At 36.5% G+C, this 20886-nt stretch overlaps 1 protein-coding gene and 1 long non-coding RNA gene across 6 annotated transcripts; one reads left to right on the top strand and one right to left on the bottom strand.

Annotated features, from left to right (window-relative positions):
- Window positions 1-3009: 3009 nt before the first annotated feature.
- On the top strand, window positions 3010-20599 carry scn3b (sodium channel, voltage-gated, type III, beta). Of its 4 annotated transcripts, XM_067450790.1 has the most exons (8): window positions 8484-8763; window positions 8874-8917; window positions 9147-9245; window positions 12567-12730; window positions 12816-13050; window positions 14598-14736; window positions 16472-16552; window positions 19477-20599. In XM_067450790.1, exons 3-7 carry the CDS (start codon window positions 9191-9193, stop codon window positions 16533-16535), a joined length of 657 nt encoding a protein of 218 aa, XP_067306891.1. In that variant the 5' UTR covers window positions 8484-8763; window positions 8874-8917; window positions 9147-9190; the 3' UTR covers window positions 16536-16552; window positions 19477-20599. The 4 variants fall into 4 exon arrangements, with proteins under 4 accessions (XP_067306890.1, XP_067306893.1, XP_067306891.1 ...); XM_067450789.1 differs by lacking the exons at window positions 8484-8763; window positions 8874-8917 and adding an exon at window positions 3010-3154; XM_067450788.1 differs by lacking the exon at window positions 8874-8917 and having other exon boundaries at window positions 8486-8763.
- Window positions 3162-8190, bottom strand: LOC137084515 (uncharacterized). Of its 2 annotated transcripts, XR_010906764.1 has the most exons (4): window positions 7512-8127; window positions 7393-7479; window positions 7207-7273; window positions 3162-3933 (listed from the first exon to the last, which is right to left on the bottom strand). It is a non-coding gene; the product is annotated as an uncharacterized lncRNA (long non-coding RNA). The 2 variants fall into 2 exon arrangements; XR_010906765.1 differs by having other exon boundaries at window positions 7445-8190.
- Window positions 20600-20886: the final 287 nt, after the last annotated feature.

A 20886-nucleotide genomic window follows, 5' to 3' on the forward strand; every position in this document is an offset into this window, starting at 1 on the left:
CTTTTCCAGTCAGTAATCTAACAGTTCATGCATGCTCATGCTCTGAGCCAGACTAAACTCTATTCCTCTGGGGGGAGCAGACGGAACAGATTAGGAAAGGGAGAGCAGTAGCTATCATCACCCAGTATCAGTGCTACAACTCTCCGTCCTTCAGCTGATACGCTCAAGAAACTTCCATTGGGTGTTTGCTTTCAGCCTTTATCACTTAGATTAAACTAACAGTGTATCCACGCGGCATGCCGGGCAGACTTTACACTTAACATACCTGTCAGCGTCAGTGTACTGCTACTGAAGTAGACACAGTGATTGCAAGGCCTTCATACATATCATTATTATTATTATATTGTGGATGTTTAAATGTATTCCTAGATGTGCCATACATTTTTTTGTGTTCAACTTTATACTTTTGAGAAACTTAGCATTTAAAGATTTAAAGAGGTGATGAATTGAGAAATCAACTTTCCCTTAAGCGATTGATATAAATGTCATGATAATATAAGAATATCCTGTAGGTTTCAGAGCTGAAAACTTCCTTGTTAGTCAAAGAAAAGCTATTATAGACACCAGGCCCAGCAAATGGTCCTGTGCTTCATACTTACGTCATTGCGCGACGAAACACACCTCTACAGAACGTGTAATTCAGTAGCCTTGTCCACCGACTCATGGAGGTGATCAGCTCGTGCAAGCTGGTCAACAACAATAAACATGCCGAAGAATATAGCAAGATATTGCTCTATTCCTGGTTATGGAAGAACAGTCGCTGCATAAGCTTTTGATCCTAATTTTAGGAATGAGTGGTTGAACTTTATTTTTAATGAAGTTCCAGCTCACATGGGGAAGACATGTTCACTTCAGTTCACTGCGGAATCGTTTGTAAACAAATCTCTGGTCTATGCTGGATTTGGATCCGACAGGAATGGTGCAACACACTTATGAGAGTAAAACGTCTTTTTATATCTAATAGTATTGCATTGTTATAGATTTTGCTTATGTGTACGTGTCTAATAGAGCATACCTTTAGCATGCTGGACTCAGACCTGTATGGGCCAGGGCTCGCAAAGCCTGGCAGGGTGATGAATCTAATAATATTCTGTTCTTGATCTGTGCTATTGTCTCTCGAGTCTTGACTTTTGAAAGGCGGCGCGCACGTGTTTGTGTGTGTGTGTGTATGTGTGTGCGTGCGTGCGGTTCGTTAGTCAGTCGTTATTTAGATTATTTTTTTGTGCACAAAAACTATTCTCGTCGCTTGGTAAAATTATTGTACAGCCTCTGTAGTGAGATGGACTTTGTAACAAAGTCTTTAGTGCCTTTTATTGGTCTTGTGAGTGGGTCAGTGGAAATGTACTGAATGCCAATGGAGGCCTTTCTGAAGCCTTTCTCAGCCATCAGCTTTCAACAAAAATATCTTCATTTGTGTTCCGAAGATGAACGAAGGTGTTACGGGTGTCCAACGACATGAGGGTGAGTAATTAATGAAATAATTTTCATTTTTGGGTGAACTAACCCTTTAACTGACAGCGGAGTTGAAGCTCATTAAATATGCAAATCTTATCCAATCCTAACCATGGGTGTTTACTTCCAAGTCTCCAGTGCTGCATGCACATCAGAACCCAGCGTTTTGGAGAGAGCCTCAAAACCAGTGTAGAAAATAGCCTATTACTTATTAGTTATGATGTTTTTGAATGTAAAAACCACACGAACATCATTAGTTGACCTCAAACAACAGTATAATTTTTTTTTAAAAAGCCAGTTCATGACACCATAAATATCCTTTAATGACACTGAAACATTTTTATATTGGTAAATATAAAATCAATATATATAATTTTTGCAGAATAATAGTAATATTAATTGTTGTTTTCTATATTAATATTAGTTATAATAGTAGAAACAACAATGCTGCACTGGAGACTTGGAAGTAAACACCCATGGCTAGGATTGGATAAGATTTGCATATTTAATGAGCTTCATTGCCCCTGTCAGTTCAGTTCACATGAGGGAGGGGTTATTTTAAAAGCGGCAGTCGGAAAGATTTAATTACGTCTTTATCAACCCGCTATTGATTGGACTACTATTTTTGTATCACATAGCCCGCACGATCGTTTGATATAAGCTCGAACTGCGCGCACACACATACACATTCGTGCGCGCCCTTTAAATGTCAAGACCAGAGAGAGTGAACAACAGAAGGGAATATAATGAGATTCATCGGCCTGCCCGGGACGTTGTGCTTTGCAAACCTGAGTCCAGTGTGTTTGAGTACATTGCTGACTCCAGGGTGCTAAAGATATGCTCTGTTAGACACATACACATAAGCAAAACGATCTATAACAATACAATGCTATTACATATAAAAACATGTTTTACTCACATAAGTGTGTTGCACCATTCCTGTTGGATCCAATATAGAAGAAATAGCATTGTGAGATTTATTTACAAATGATCCCGCAGTGATATGAAGTGAACACCATTTCTCCCTCAAGTGAACTGGAACTTCATTAAAAATAAAGTTCAACCACACATTCCTAATATTAATAGTGCAATATCTTGCTGCTGGCTATGATCCGATGGGTCGGTGGGTGGGGCTACTGAATTAGACATGCTTATTATTCTGTTGAGGCAGTGTTTCGTCAGTCGATGATGTCAAGATGCGAACACAATCGTTTCTGGGCCTGGTGTCTATAAAAGCTTTTCTTTGACTAACAAGGATGTTTACAGCTCTGAAACTTACAGGATATTCTTAAATTACCATGACCTTTATATATCAAAAGCTCAAAGGAAAGTTGATTTCTCAATTCATCACCCCTTTAACACTATGATTTTGCTGCTTGGCAAGTAGCCTACTGTAGGTTTTTCATGAAATGCAAATGTAGTTGCTTTCACACTTGTTCTGAGTGGTTAATATACATTTATTAATGAACAGGTTGTCACTCTGTATTTCTGGAGGAGGTAGCTGTGATCATGCCTATTTCTGTCCTGGCTCTCTTCATTACAAACGGACAGCTGCAATACCTGAGAGGACTCCACTTGAGTAATGAACTCATAGTCAGTTCTCGAAGCTTATTATGGGAACCACTGTTTTATTTGCAGAAATACTGTCCTCTGTTATGGGGCTGAAGATCCATTGATATGTCCATTAAGTAACCACCCGGCCGTAAGTGTTGTCATTTATTATTCATATTTTGGCATATACATTTTTTAAAAGTACATTGTGTCCACTTGTAGATCGTTTTCTAGAAAGATCTGTTGGTAATGCCTGTAAATGGCATGTATGACATTTGTCAAGTCACCTTTATTTATATAGCACTTTATACAATACAGATTGTTTCAAAGCAGCTTTGCAGTGATAACAGAAAAATAATGCATTTTGTGTGTTCAGCTGAAGTCAGTTCAGTGTTTATTTAGTTCTGTTGTAAAGGTCATCAATTATTAAATGAGTTAGTTTCATCTAAAGCAGTTCTGCAGAAACCAGTGATGTCGTCGCCCAGCTCAGTTCAGTTTTCATACAACAGCGTCATTACACTCAGATCAATAATATTGTTGAATATCAAATGTCTCCAACTAAGCAAGCCAGAGACAACAGCAGCAAGGAACCCAAACTTCATCAGGTGACAGAATGGAGGGGAAAAAACTTGGAAGAAATCAAGTTCAGTCGGGGGGCAAGATCTCCACTGGCTAAAAAATGAAAACAGTGTGATCATGATTCAGGCAGCATCACAAATCAGAGTTCAGATCAGGATCAGTAGCATTCAAATATATATACAGTTCCTTTTGCTTGAAGATCGATTTATCACGCCGGTATGGAGCCAACGCTGGCCAAAGGGTCTGTGCTGGAGGACCTTCACAGGCAATTTTCTTAGTAGACACAGTCTCTGCTAACATTCAATGCTTCATTGTGGTTGTGTATAGGATAGGTGCGGGTCCACAACTGATCTGGATATGATAAGAAAGACTTAAATTAGCATAGATGTCAATCTTCTTCTGACGTAACAAAACAATTACATCGGGTGTTTAAAGGAAATGTTCACGGTTCTGGTTGACCTCATTTATGCAGCCTAAATATGATTTAACTGATTTGAATAATGTGTCTTGTGTATGCCAGGTTAAAGAGATGTGTTTTTAGTATTGATTTAAACTGTCAGAGTTTTTTTCACACTAGCAGAATATGTGGCAGAGAGTTGCTATAGTTTGAGTAGCTCATTCTGAGGGCCATTTTGAGCCCCTTTAGAATTTGCTGCCTTTCCAATGGACCGTTTTATCAAGCCACAACACATCTGTTCTACTGTAGAGTCCCAGGCCCAAAGCCTGATTTCCCAATGAAACTAAGCGGGTTCTAGACCAGTTGCAACATGAAATGGATATTGCTTTTTGAAACACTTGATTGTCATTAGAGGATGCTTTAGGTAGGCCAGATTAGTTGTTAACTCACAGGCCTGCATTGCATTTACATGAAAGTTAGACGTTGTTGAAAAAACTTGATTGTTATTGGAAGATTATTTAGTGAGGCCAGTAGGGTGTTTTCACACTAGCAGAATATGTGGGAGAGAGTTGCTATAGCTTGAGTACACTGTAATGCAATACAGGTGGTAGCTCATTCTGAGGGGCATTTTGAGCCCCTCAGAATTTGCTGCCTTGCCATATGGACCATTTTATCAATCCAAAACACATCTGTCCTACTGTAGAGTACCAGGCCCAGAGCCTGGCTTCCCACTGAAATTAAGCGGGTTCTAACCCGGATGTAACATGAATTGGATATTGCTTTTTGAAACACTTGATTGTCATTAGAGGATGCTTTAGGAAGGCCAGACTTAGTTGTTTACTCAAAGGCCTATTTTGCAGTAAATGAAAGTGAGACATTTTTGGAAAAACAACTTGATTGTTAATGGAAGATTATTTAGTGAGGCCAGTAGGGTGTTTTCACACTAGCAGAATATGTGGGAGAGAGTTGCTATAGTTTGAGTACACTGTAATGCAATACAGGTGGTAGCTCATTCTGAGGGGCATTTTGAGCCCCTCAGAATTTGCTGCCTTTCCATATGGACCGTTTTATCAAGACAGAGCCCATCTGTCCTACTGTAGAGTACCAGACCCAAAGCCTGGCTTCCCACTGAAACTAAGCGGGTTCTAGCCTGGATGTAACATGAATTTGATAATGCTTTTTGAAACACTTGATTGTCATTAGAGGATGCTTTTGGTAGGCCAGTCTTAGTTGTGTATATATATATATATATATATATATATATATATATATATATATATATATATATATATATATATATATATATATATATATATATATATATATATATATATATATATATATATATATATTTATACACAACTACAAATGGTTAATAAAATTGTATTGTATACACAACTACAAAATGGTTAATAAAATTGTATTGTATACACAACTACAAAATGGTTAATAAAATGGTTAATTATAGACGTACTGAAGCTGATAAAAATTATGATTTACAAATATTTATTCTTATTATATTTTTTTCTGACATACTAGTTCTTGTTTTATGTTCTTAGAATCCTAGATCTGTTTTTACATTGTTTAATTATCTTATTTGATTAGTGACTTAGAATTTGTTTTTATTATATTTTATTACATATTTTATATTTTTTTAAATCCTAAAAAAAATATTTCCAGGTTTACATCTCTAATATCCCAAATAAATAGACTGTTTTATGGTTTAGACATATTTATTCTTATTTTTTCTGACATTATAGTTCTTTTATCATAGTTTTTAGTTTTACATTCTTAAAATACTAGAACGTTTTTTTGTTTTTTTTGTTTTTTTTGTTTTGTAAGTTTAAAATCTTTTTAAATAGCAGATTTTAAATGTGGTCTCAAACTTTTGAGTTTAAAAAAAGAGGTGTTATTTTATTGTATACTTTATGTTTACTGTTTTATGTTTAGACATATTCTTAATTTAGTCTCAAATGTTTGGACTTTTGAGTTAAAACACTTTCAAATATAAATATCAAATATTTAATATATTAATTATATTATTTATTCATACAGTGTAAACTATTAATGTACTGAAGCTAAAAAACAGACACACAGGGTTGAAATGAAAGCATTACTCTGGCCTGCTCTCTCCACGCTGTCATTTTGCGTTGCTGTTGCCATGGTTTCCCTGTATCGTGGGTATAGCAACCACCAGGCCTGCCATTTTTAGTCTGTGCTGAGACCAAGCGTGCTGGAAACAGTGCAATCCATCTATTGTATTAGAGCTCCGTACAGACGCACCACACTGAGAGAGATCAGTTTCAATCCCTTCCACAATTCGATTCCTGTTTGTTGAAATAGATTGGAAAGCATCTGGCACGACTGGTGGAAAAACACAAGCAGATCGTTTGTAGTGTAGTTTTAGGACTGTGAATCATGTGCTCTTTGTCTTCCTCTGAGGTCAAAATAATAAAGCAGCCATAATCCCAATGATGAAATCTGTAATCCTTAACTCTGATCTTTGCACTATAAGCTTTTCTGGGTTGCCATACATTATTACTTTGGCAAGATTAAATCGTCGACATTACAATTGTAAGATTAGACACAAATCTTATGTTTGTGTTAATATTCAAACAGGGATCTAATCCCAGGAATCCTCTTGTTTCTTTTTTAGCATAAAGAAAAGGAAGATGGGCAAAAATGTTCACTGTTGCATGTGGCTTAAGCCAACGTGAGCATAAACCTATAGCATTTGCATATGCATTTCAGACGGTTTGGATTACTGGAGTGTAAAGTTTATCCTAATTCTTAGATGTTTTCCATTAAGTGTTTGTCCTTATGTGTACTATCTCATGTAACTGAAAGTGTTGTAGCTTAATAGCCATGCAGTCTTTAAGTGTTTTCATTTAATGGGCCTATTTCAACATATGGTACATTTCAGCTCAGAATGCGATTTCTTCAGCAGTCGTCATCCATGTGGTGACTGAAAGCTCGAAAGGTTAGATTCGGTATGACTATAATAATTGCAGTAATTGCAATGAAGCAGCTTCCCCGACCACGCGTAGGTTAAGTAGGACCAGTGTGTGGGATTGAATGATGAAACGCTGTACTCGAGCGGATACAATAGAAGCCTGCAGATGCACACAGCTCATGATGTGCTGTTCTCACTGGGACTGATGGATGTTTATGAGGAGAGAGAAGACAGGAGCTGATGACTGAACAACGGATGCTGGTGTACAACTCACTGATCTGTGTTAAAGCTTCGGCTTCAAATCTGTCACTTTCTGTTGTGCATGAGGACTCCGGTGTCACCTATGAACAAATCACACATTAGGCATCGGGCCTTGAATAGAATAATCCAATTGTAATAGATTTCCACCATGCAGTTTAAGAACAAATGCACAAGGACTAAATGACTAAACAATACACACCTGTGAACAATCAAGACAATTAACCAATGACAGAACTGAACTAAGAACCCACATGGCCTCTGGTCACGGGCTGGAGCCCTCGCTGGACTCTGGTCACGCGGGCTGAAGCCCTCGTTGGCCTCTGGTCATGCGGGCTGAAGCCCTCGTTGGCCTCTGGTCACGGGCTGGAGCCCTCGCTGGACTCTGGTCACGCGGGCTGAAGCCCTCGTTGGCCTCTGGTCACGGGCTGAAGCCCTCGCTGGCCCAATGAGGGCACAATGGACCACATGACAAACCAGGAAACATGACATTAAACATAAAATAAGAACAACAAAACCAAAACACTAGACGTTTCATTTTTGGGATCATTCTTGAAAGTTCAGCAGCAACTGAACATTTCCACAGATTTTTCGAAGTCCCTAAAGCACCTTTGCAAAAATAAAAAATAAATATACAGACTATTGCATGCGCACAAGAAACTATTCCAAAACTATATTGTCTAGAACATTTATACAGTTCACTGAACACAATAAATTACAAAATATAAAAGGGCATGTTGTCACACTGCATCGGGTAACTTGTTATTAAACACCGAAAACAATTTGGTGCAGAAACAATTTTTACTCAGAAACTGCTTTTAAATTTTACAATTACAAGTAACACATAATCATGAACTATTGAAGTATAAAGACTAAAATAGTATACATTTTTTTGTAAATCGTACTCTATTAAAATATACAGTGCATAGGCTTTATAGTTAAATTAAACCATTAAACAATTAGTCAATAAATAACATTAATTTACACAAGAGCTTACATGCAAAAATATTAAACCATTGTTGCGCCAGCAAATACTGTCAATAAATAGTATATGATAAAATTATTATATAATTTTAAATGCGTGACAATTTCAACCTAACATTTATGATATTGTAATATTTTTCCGCTTTTTATCAGCGAAATAAGTTTTAATTTACAACTATTTTTGATGTTGTTAAGACTGTTGCAGTTCACTTCTAAGCAACGTTTCTAGAAGCCAGTTTGAAAGTGGACGGCGCATGCGCATTGAGCATGTCTGTCATGAGTAAGTGGCTACTTAGCGAGAAAACAAAGACAGTAGGCGTCTCTCGTTCTAAAGCTGAGGAGGTTTGACGATGGAACATGTGTACTGCTCATGTGGATGCAAAAGGATACGCAAAGAAACAGTTATCCTTCTCCGTGACCTCTTCTAAAGCAGCTCGTTTGGGAGGCGCTGGATTTCTTTAACGTTACTTCGCGCGTATTTTCCACAGGAATCATTAAGATCCACAGGTCTTTCACAGATTCTCGAGCATCGCCATGGAAATGCAACGTCCACTTCTAGTTTAAGACGTCTACGGATGTTTGTATCTCGGTAAGAAACCTCAAACTTTTTTTTGAGAGACGTTCCGTCCCGTAAACCTCAGCTCCGAGTTGTTTCGTTCGCGTCTGTTATTAAAGTGATAGTGTGTGTCATCTTTACAGTCCTCTCTGTGTCAGCGATGTAAACGTCTGCTGTAAATAGTAACGTAAGTAATTGACATTTGGGGCGCTGTCCGTGGTGCTGAACCCATATTTTATCAGTCATATAGATCAGTGTAATATATATATATATATATATATATATATATATATATATATATATATATATATATATATATATATATATATATATATAGCTTTTAGCCTCTTCAAAAGCTTTTAACCTCTTCAAAATTAAGTTTCAGTGTTGGATTTTCTTTTGTCTATGTGTAACAGGAAGACTCAATCTGAGACGCCGCCCTGTTATTAGAACTCCCAGCATGGCAAATCACATGAGGCTTGTGTTGCATTTGCTATTGCTGTTTCTATTTGCTGGTAAGTGTTTTTTTTATCTATATATATTCAATTCGAATTATAAATTATAAGTATTTTTGTAACAGACAACTTTTTGTCATTTAAAAAGTAAAAAGAAAAAAATACCAGTGAGATAATAGTAACATTTTTATTACAGTGTTATATGTTTATAGAAACTGAGTGCGTTAAACTGATCATTAAAAGTAATCATACTAGGTGTTATCCTGTAAGGTATTTCCAACATGTGTGGTTGTCATATCTGCAATACACAAACATAAAAATGCCTCTAAAGATTATTTTATTCCTATATCCTATTATATCTATTATTTATATTATTTTATTTATTCCAATAATATTATTCCTATCAGAACTCAGAACTTTTTTCTTTGTCTTTTTTAATTTTTTGCATTTGTTTTTGATTTTACAGTTTGTATCTCCCATGCACATGTAATAGACATCAAGTTTGTGGTATTTTTTACAGCATGCTGTTAAACTGCTTTTAGATACATGTTTTTATATCAATCCACTTGAGTATTTGCAGGGACTCTGTTTATATTTTCATTAAACTTTTTTTTTTTAATCAGAAATTATTTGGGGTGTAACGATACCCTCATATCATGATTCAATAGACATCACACTATGATATTATCGTGGTAGTCTAAGACATATGCTAAAAGGTTAACAAAAAATGTTCTGTTGATTTAAAATGCTAAATTTGCCATTACATTGGGGGTGGAAATGAATAGACTTGGACTTGATGTTGGTAACCCAATGCACTGGACAATGGTGATATCAGAATAAATACATCCATAATTCTGAAGCTGAAAATACAGAATTATGTTAGATAAATATACTTAGACTAACTTTATTTAAAATAATTTAGGCCACTTTTTATTGGTAACATAAGACATTTGACATTATCAGGACCTACAAATATTCCCCCATTGCATTATTATACATTATTCAACATTATATATAGTAGTTTAATGTAGTACTGACACTAAAACTCTATAAACTTGAATTTTTTTCTCAAACAGTAATTTTCATTTTGGGTGAAATATACACACTATATATTGTCACTATCCACGATACATATTGTTAAATTTTTGTATTATGACCCCTATAAATGATTCTCACTAACTCGCTTCCCCCAGCCTCTTAAATGTCTGTATCTCTTAGGATATAGAAAACATTTAAACCAGTTAATTATACAACAGAGCGTTAATACAGACCGTGTTTGAGAGAAACTTCTTGAACATTATCAGCTGCAAGTTTACATATCTCCGAAAAATACAATCCCTACATAAAGAGATTGCATTGATTCAGCTGTCAACAGTAACATAAGCGTCAATGAATCACACTGCCTCTCTTCACAGACTGTGGCAGTCTGTTGTCAGAATATTGAGTTTTGAAATAGATTTAGAATTATATTTCATCTTCCAACAAGTTTGCATTCTTTGACTAGTGTTGAAATATGTCACAACTAGTCATTATTGTACGTCATCAACAGTATGCTCGTGGGCTGGACAACTAAATTTGGTGTTTGCATTAGCCCATATGACCCTTTAAACAGAAAATGCACGATCAGTGTTGACAGCTTGGGCTTGAGGCTGTGAGTTATATAAGATGGCCTCCATTTCAACAATGGCAGAGAGTTTATGTTCACAGTTGAGTGAACACTCCAGAACAGTCTTCACATCATTGAAGCCTCGGCCCGGCCCATGCTCAATGGGATGTTCTTTGTCATCAATACTGAGCATGTGTCTGCAGTAATCGGTGCACATTAAAGTATACTTTTGTCTGACCGGGAGTAGGGTGTGCTGTGAGCTCTTTCTGGAATTGGAGCTTGTAATGGATAATGATCTCTCTCCGTCTCTCTTTCTCATTCACTGGTGCTCCCTTGAGAAAACTGCCTCAGATTTAATTGACCTCCATAAAGTATATGCAGATTGAAGCTACATTTTTGGAAAGGTGTTAACTTTTTATTTCAAAGGCCAAACAAGGCATGATTGCATGTCCTACATGTGGCAAACAGACAGACAGATAGATAGATAGATAGATAGATAGATAGATAGATAGATAGATAGATAGATAGATAGATAGATAGATAGATAGATAGATAGATAGATAGACAGACAGACAGACAGACAGACAGACAGACAGACAGACAGACAGACAGACAGACAGACAATTGGATAGATAGATAGATAGATAGATAGACAGACAGACAGACAGACAGACAGACAGACAGACAGACAGACAAACAATTGGACTGATGGATAGATAGATAGATAGATAGATAGATAGATAGATAGATAGATAGATAGATAGATAGATAGATAGATAGATAGATAGATAGATAGATAGATAGATAGATAGATAGATAGATAGATAGATATAGACAGACGGACGGACGGACGGACAGACAGACAATTGGATAGATAGATAGATAGATAGATAGATAGATAGATAGATAGATAGATAGATAGATAGATAGATAGATAGATAGATAGATAGATAGATAGATAGGTAGGTAGGTAGGTAGGTAGGTAGGTAGGTAGGTAGGTAGGTAGGTAGATAGATAGATAGATAGATAGATAGATAGATAGATAGATAGATAGACAGACAGACAGACAGACAGACAGACAGACAGACAGACAGACAGACAGACAATTGGATAGATAGATAGATAGATAGATAGATAGATAGATAGATAGATAGATAGATAGATAGATAGATAGACAGACAGACAGACAGACAGACAGACAGACAGACAGACAGACAGACAAACAATTGGACTGATAGATAGATAGATAGATAGATAGATAGATAGATAGATAGATAGATAGATAGATAGATAGATAGATAGATAGATAGATAGATAGATAGATAGATAGATAGATAGATAGATAGATAGATAGATAGATATAGACAGACGGACGGACGGACGGACGGACGGACGGACGGACGGACGGACGGACAGACAGACAGACAATTGGATAGATAGATAGATAGATAGATAGATAGATAGATAGATAGATAGATAGATAGATAGATAGATAGATAGATAGATAGATAGGTAGGTAGGTAGGTAGGTAGGTAGGTAGGTAGGTAGGTAGGTAGGTAGGTAGGTAGGTAGGTAGGTAGGTAGGTAGGTAGGTAGATAGATAGATAGATAGATAGATAGATAGATAGATAGATAGATAGATAGATAGATAGATAGATAGATAGATAGATAGATAGATAGATAGATAGATAGATAGATAGATAGATAGATAGATAGATAGATAGAAAACAGAGTTTTCATGTGTGTATGTAGTAATACTCTCTGTGTTTCTGTAGTGCAGGAGGTCAGGCTGGTGTGTGTGGATGTGCCATCAGACACAGAGGCCATTGTTGGCCGTGCTAAGAAGTTAACCTGCATCTACTGCATGAAACGAGAGGAGATCTCTGCCGAGACTAAAGTGGAGTGGTCCTACATCAGTCCAGATCAAGAAAAAGTGCTTGTGAGTACACCTCTTTGCTCTTTTTGGTGCATTTTATATTTAATAGGCTGAATATATCGGACACATAATCATCTTTCCAATACAGATCTATCTGTATGACCGCAAGCCGCAGGAGCCAGAGGACGTAGATGAGCAATGGAAGGGCCGCCTGACGTGGAACGGCAGCAAGGACCTGCAGGACCTCTCCATTAGTATCCAAAACGTCACTTTAAATGACACTGGCACATACGAATGTAAGGTGTCCCGCTTCTTTGAGTTCGATTCATTCAAGCTTTCCGCCAGCAAGACAATCACAATAGATCTGGACGTGAAAAAGAAAGGTAACTGATTGTACACCGCTAGTCATTTCTCATTATCTTATCTTGTCATATTTGATCTGATTTCCTCAGCTCTGCAGTGTGATTTGGATTGTGCTCTAAGCCATTTTCAAACACGCTGTAACTCGAAAATCAGATACTACTGACCTCAGTACAGTGTCAATACGATGTTGTGACATGTTGTTTCTGTTGTTCTAGTAATGGTGTGCTCTGTTGTGTTTTTATTGTTTTTTAAGCTTACTTATTGGAAGGCAGGAAGTTGTTTTCAGGGCTTTATCTAAGCATCCACTTACATCTCTATCTGTTGTAAGGGGTAATGTAAAGATTCTGGTTTGTATGCTACCCTCTAGATGCCTGAGATTGCTGAATGCAGAGTACTTCCTCTCACTTCAATCGAATATACTTTATCTAATGTATATTTGTCTATATTTAATCATGCAACCACAATGCATCATCTCTATCTGTGGGTGTCTCGGTTCGCAGATAGAAATATACAATGTTGTATTTGAGTGATGGGTTTAGAGGATATTTTGAATTGCGACCAGCCTTCCAAAACCACAAACTTACAGTACAACGCTGCTTTTTCATTCCATGCCATTTTAGATCTATTCACTGCAGTGCATGAGACATACATAACATTTTTATAATTTGATCACATCCTTTTTGACAAGCGTCTTTTTGAATTATTTTGTAGAATAATGTTTTCTCTAAAATGTCACATGCACTGCTCTACCGTCTATACACAGTGGTTCTCACCTTTTAAAACCCAGTTTTTCAAATGCAAAACAGTCTGTTGGATGCATTATGAATATAATGAGATCAGCGTGGGTGGGCTTCTGCTCTGAAGGGTGAAGCTGAGAACCTCTGATCATGCAGTCACAACGTGTTGGTCTTTTTAAAGACCATTTACATGCCTTACAGTATGCAATATAACGCTGAGTCTCATTGTCCTCCAAGGGAAAGCTGACATGACGTTTCTGAGCATGTTTGTATTATTGCGTGGTTTTGTTTTTGCATGTAAATTGTTTACTGTTATGTGTCTTCTAAAGGACATCCAGAAATATTTATCCATCTATTTCTACCTAATGAAAACCTAACTGAATTATAAATTATCTCAAATGAATTCTTGCCAGCAGAGAATTAATTCTGATTACATATCTTCTATGCATGTTGTTGTAATCTTGTGCTTTTGTTCATATAACAAAAATAAAATGGAGGGGGAAAAAACTCCACATAAAGTGTTTTTTAAAATTGTTATATGAAACCACTTGCTAATCTCTGAGGTGACGTATAGTTGCACTTTGTTTTGACTGACTGTTACATCTGAAATAGCTTTGAAAACTCTCCTAGTGTATTATAGCAGTACAGCTATATTTTGACTTGCCCACTTATGCATTCTGCACTTTTGTCCTCATTCCCAGTGCACTTGAGTGTGAGACTGATTCCATCACAAACATCCTTATTGGCACAGTATCGGTCTGACAGGCCTCCTCTGATTGCTCAATTAATATTACAAAATTCCTTCTGATTACATATTTTCATTTTCTCAGCGAGTCAAGACATTGCGGCACTGTACTCCGAAATCATGATGTATGTGCTCCTGGTGTTCCTCACATTCTGGTTGCTGGTGGAGATGATCTACTGCTACAGGAAGATCTCCAAATCTGATGAACAGGCGCAGGACACTGCGTGAGTATTCCATTTTCATCAACTTAACACTATAACCTAAGACACGAGTTCACAATATATATATATATATATATATATATATATATATATATATATATATATATATATATATATATATATATATATATATATATATATATATATATATAAAAATCTTTTGAGAAAAGGGCCCATTTAAGTCCATAAAAATGTTTACTTCCAGTCTCTATAGTTTACTACATTATTCAATGCATTCCAGGCACAATGGAAACGTGGCCATATATATATATGGCCTGTCTGACAGGTGGATAAAACATGTTCTTACTCAGACATGACATTCCTCATTAGTCATGAATATAATGCTGTATTCTGGAGATTATGGCGTTGTTTAGATACTTGAGACTACCATAACACACAAACACAGGCATCCACAAACACACGTATGGGTAATGTGTGCATAAGTGCTTTAAAAGCGTGCATTAGTGTGACCTAATCCCATCAGTCATGTAGAGTAGATGGGAAATAAAGTGGTGCCACATCAAGCGAACCTGTTGTAATCAGATTCCAAACTTATACTCATTGACCTCTTGACTGTCATTTGACACAACATTGGGTCATTTTAACTCCCTCTTCTCTTCCTGCTATTTCTTTACCATAGTTTACTTTGTTGTCAGTCATTTCTTGTTGATTTGTTTGTCCGTCATACAAATATGTGATTTACATTGCTGTCCTGCTGTCCTCGCTCTGCCAGCAGAAGAAAGCACAGATATCCCCAAATGCAGAGTCATTCAGTATTTTAGGAATAGTTTAGCCAAAAAAATTATTGTTATTGTTTTCCCACCCTCATATCATTCCAGATCTGTATGGTGTTTCAGACATTTGTGATGAATCATAATGCAACTCTTGTCATACAACGACCGCATAGTGACTTTTAGTGAATAATGACTTCCATTTGGACTTAAAGTAGTTCAGTTTAAAATGAAAATGACCCCATGATTTTAATGATTTTTCTTCTTCTTTCTGATGAACACAGTCAGAGTTATATTAATGAATATCCTAATGCTTATGTACATTTATGATGAATGGATGTGCTTCTTCAAACTCAATGGACCCTGTCATTGCCGTTATAAAGTTTGGAAGCATCAGGATATTTATTAATATAACTCTGATTGTGTTCATCAGAAATAAGAAAGTCATATTCACCTAGGTTGGCTTGAGGGTAAATCATGGGCTAATTTTCATCTTAAGGTGAACTACTTCTTTAAATTATGACTTTTATCATATTTTAAGGATCTGTTTGTTCTTTTTGGAGCCACTGGTCGCTATGAGCTGTAGTTATATGGAAAAATGTTAACTTACAATGTGCTTAATTTGGTAGCATCTACAGTACTTTCAATTATTAATTAAGACAAAAATATTATATAAATTGTATCATATTTTTATTATTTAGCATCAATGAATCAACCTAGATATATTAATACTACAAATGTAAAGGTTAGATCAGGTAGAAATTGCTCCAAACAATTACATGTTAACAGTTTTTACTGTGCCAGGAGTGGATAATGATTCTTTAAAAAATGTCACCATACAGGCAAAATGATGATGAGTAAAAAAAACTATATTTTTGGGTGAACTATCCCTTTAATGTGGTGATGGTATAAGACTGCTGCTTTGCTGAAGGTACCTAAGATGGTGCAGAAGTGCACCCTCAACTCTTAGTTTTTGCCTTTTTTCTTTTGTACCCATGTGTCTACAGGACAGACTACTTAGCCATTCCCTCTGAAAATAAAGAAACCCCGGGCCCTGCTGTAACGGAATAAAAGTGTCACACATTACGGTATTTTTGAATTTACCTCTCAATTAGAAACATCTTCAATAATTCCCCACTCATTTCAAGTAGCTGACTAGAACCCTACCACCATCACGGTCTTTCTCTCTTGTCTTTTCCACGTCCTCTCTTAACATCACTGGATCTCCATTCCTATCCACTCAAGCTCATGCCACCCCTCTGTTTTCTTTGCCATATCTGTCCAGCATTATAACCTCAGCTGATCTCAACATAATTCAGTGAGAGTTAAAGTACAGCAGCGCTAATGCTGAGGTCAGGGTTTGTGTTCTGTGTAAACTCCTTGATCGATAATCATACATTGTTTTAAGTGTTTTGTAATATGAGAATACATTGATGGTTGTGAAATGGCATGGATCCATTTATTGTAATTTGCCGTGTCTTTTTTTCTTTTTTCTTTTTTTAAATTCTAATCAGCTTCCTGCATTGTCATCTAATATGTTTTACCAGAACTGGAGTGATTTGTAATTTGAGGACGACTTTTTGTTGTCGATGGGGGTTATGTAACATTCTATTCTGATGGACGACAGTATTATTCTAGAAATATGATTTGATTAGTATGGCATGAGGAACACTTCTGTTCATTATAAAAAATATTTTTACTATATATATATATATATATATATATATATATATATCCTCACAAGCACAGTCTTAAATTAGTTGAATGAAGTCTTAAACGAATGTAAAAAGATCCACGTCATGTGCATCAGGTCTTGAAGTGACAGCAGCCTTAAACAAAAGAAACAGAGAAAATCACTCACTGCTCTTGACTGAATAAGCTTTGTTGATTTAATAAGGATTCATCTTTTTAATTTGTAGTTTTTTAATTGAAGACTAAAGTGATTGATAACTTTATGATAATTTTTTGATAGCATTTTGGCATGGCAAAAAATCTGAGCCGTCTGACTGGGCCAATAGAAAAAAATTGAGCCCTGATGTATTAAAGAGCAGATAAATTACATGCATTATAATGGGTTTATGTGAAGAAAGTTGTAATATTTTTAAAGCCTAATAAGTGTTCAAATTGATAGCTTTAATTATACTGTAATGCTGACTGCCTATACCTAATGGCTAAAATTAAGAAGAAAAAAATGTCAGAGACATCAGTAGCAGTATTGGTATCAGTAAAGCCTTTTCATTAAAAAGATGTCATTAAACAAATGTTTAAAATATAGGCTATTGTCTTTATGTTGTTTCTATATTCATTTGGAGATTAAATGAGAACTTATTACATATAAAAATATATTAAAAACTTTAATGTTAGGTGCGATTCATTATAATTAATTACAGAAAAATGTGAGAAATGTTTTTATTTTTTTAAACAATTAACAGCACTATATATATATATATATATATATATATATATATATATATATATATATATATATATATATATATATATATATACACACACACACACACACACACACACACCACAATCAGGCATAACATTATGGCCACTGACAGGTGAAGTGAATAACACTGAATAACTCATCACCACAGCACCTGTTAGTGGGCGGGCTATATTAGGCAGCAAGTGAACCTTTTGTTCTCAAAGTTGATGTGTTAGAAGCAGAACAATGGGTTAGTGTAAGGATTTGAGTGAGTTTGACAAGGGCCAAATTGTGATGGCTAGACGGCTGGGTCAGAGCATCTCCAAACTGCAGCTCTTGTGGGGTGTTCCCGGTCTGCAGTTGTCAGTAGTATCTATAAAAAGTGGTTCAAGAACCACTTTTTATAGATACTGACCATGGGCAGCCAAGGCTTTTTGATGCATGTTGTGAGCAAAGGCTGGCTCATGTGGTCCGATCAAACAAAAGAGCTACTGTAGCTCAAATTGCTCAAGAAGTTAATGCTGGTTCTGATAGAAAGGTGTCAGAATACACAGTGCATCACAGTTGAGTATGGGGCTGCATAGCCACACAGCAGTGCCCATGCTGACCTCTATCCACTGCCAAAAGCGCCAACAGGGGGCTAGTGAGCATCAGAACTGGACCAGGGAGCAAGAAGGTGGCCTGATCTGATGAATCACATTTTCTTTTACATCACATGGATGGTCGGGTGTGTGTGTGTGTTGCTTACCTGGGGAACACATGGCACCAGGATGCACTATGGGAAGAATTCAAGCCAGCGGTGGTAGTATGATGCTTTGGGCAATGTTCTGCTGGAAAACCTTGAGTCCTGCCATTCATGTGGATGTTACTTTGACACATACCACCTACCTAAGTATTGTTGCAGACCATGTACACCCTTTCATGTAAGTGGTATATTTCCTGGTGGCTGTGGCCTCTTTCAGCAGGATAATGCGCCCTGAAACAAAGCACAAATGGCTCAGGAATGGTTTGTGGAGCACAAAAAAGAGCTTGAGGTTTTGGTTTGGCCTCCAAATTCCTCAGATCTCAATCCAGTCAAGCATCTGTGGGATTTGTTAACAAACAAGTCTGATCCATGGAGGCCCCACCTCGCAACTTACAGGACTTGAAATATCTGCTGCTAACATCTTGGTGCCAGATACCACAGCACACTTCAGGGGTCTAGTGCACTGCATGCTTTGATGGGTCAGGGCTGTTTTGGCAGCAAAAGAGTGACCAACACAATGTTAGGAAGGTGATCATAATGTTATGTCTGATCGGACACACACACACCCACACCCACACACACACACACACACACACACACACGCACACACATATATATATATATATATATATGAGCAGCCTTTTTGGGGGGAGGGGGTGTTGTGTTCTATGATGATATTAATTCTTTAATATATAAAAAAAGCAAACTATTCATAAAAAAAGATAATGCTGCTTTTTGGGGGATATCCAGCAATGATGGAACACAAATGCGATTCATATATAGGATTTGTGTTATCAATTATGCACTCTAACCGAATATGCTTTCTGTTTCAGGTACTGACCAGTCTTAATAGAAACCAGTTTAAAATGGAGAACAGGCACTGATATTGTTCTAACACTCTGAAAGCTGCTCTGAGAAACCAGGAGACCCGCCAAATCAAATCCCTCTCGTTTTGATAATGTGATGTGTGGAACAAACTCTCGACTTGTCCATTATCTCCCACCGTCTCAGTGGAAGTCAGCAGTAACACATCTAATCTCAGACTGATCTGTACGTGTCTGTCCTCAACTTTTGCCTTAGTAGACACAAATACAGCAGCACAGAGCTGAAGAGCTATCATACTGCCTATACATGCACTTTTCTTAACCAAATGTCAATCATTATCGTCAGAATGCCCATGTGAGCCTTTCCCTCTTTGGTATATGCTGTTCTTACTCTTTTGATATAGATGAAGAAGTCTGGATTCCAATTAGACTTGGTTTTTATTGTCGTGTTTTCTATACAAGGAATCTTACTATAGTATTTTGTTTTTTATTGTGTTTTATTTAAAAAAAAGATTTGCCACTTTGCAATCAATAATAAGTGAAACTGTGGCAAGTAAACAGCTGTAATGACATACTGTATACAGCAGTAATGATTTAATCCATGCTGTTATCTGCGTTTACATTAGTCATTGCAGACATTCTTGCAATATTAAAGCAAGTTTATGGGAATAAGATTCAACAATCACTGAATAGAACAACATCATTATTCCACTGTATGCTTTGTTAACAATGGCAGTTTGTACTGAAGCCACATCGCAACCTTTTGGTATTGTTCAGTGGTGTTCAGCAGCAGTGATGGGATCTATAGTATATACTTTAAACATTTGCTTTATAATTCTGCAGGCTCATTTCAGATTGACTGTGAATATTTGGCTGGACGTAGTAACAAAATCTATCTGGCTGTTAAGAACACACTTTACTATGTGTTTGTATTTCCTTTTTTCCCGTTGCTGTTATGATAGATTTGTATTTTTAGTTCCAGTGGTGCAGGCTTGTCTCACTGTCAACTCTGCCTTTTGCATTGTTTTATATAGGTCATTAGCACCACTACACGAACACTGCGCTTGCTCTGCCCTGTTATAATAGAGCTGCTCATCACTTGTCATGTATATTAAACCTGGCAATGCATTAAAAAAAAATGTCTGACTGCCTGTTATTTAGAGATATTTCTCCCCAGTCTCATCATGGCATATGGGTGCTTATATATATATATATTTCGTTTTTTTATTAAATCCATTTTAAAAAGCATGTCAGATTTTCAAACCCAATCACACTTTTTACAGACTGTGGCATTGGTGCACTTACAAATCTCATGTAGGCTATTGTGTTACTTGCAAAAATTGTGACTACTTGAAAATAATCTTTGAACTTTCTCTTATAACACTGGCCATGTTTAAAGTATGTGCATAGCCGGTCTGT

The sequence above is a fragment of the Pseudorasbora parva genome, chromosome 8, assembly GCF_024679245.1.
Source record: "Pseudorasbora parva isolate DD20220531a chromosome 8, ASM2467924v1, whole genome shotgun sequence".
Taxonomy (NCBI): Eukaryota; Metazoa; Chordata; class Actinopteri; order Cypriniformes; family Gobionidae; genus Pseudorasbora; species Pseudorasbora parva.

Bases quoted from the DNA above. Each gene is read 5' to 3' on its own strand.
- scn3b (XM_067450789.1), top strand. From the start codon at position 9,191: ATGGCAAATCACATGAGGCTTGTGTTGCATTTGCTATTGCTGTTTCTA. The intron at 9,246-12,566 runs GTAAGTGTTTTT...GTGTTTCTGTAG, and splicing joins ATTGCTGTTTCTATTTGCTG to TGCAGGAGGTCAGGCTGGTG. The intron at 12,731-12,815 runs GTGAGTACACCT...TTTCCAATACAG, and splicing joins CAGATCAAGAAAAAGTGCTT to ATCTATCTGTATGACCGCAA.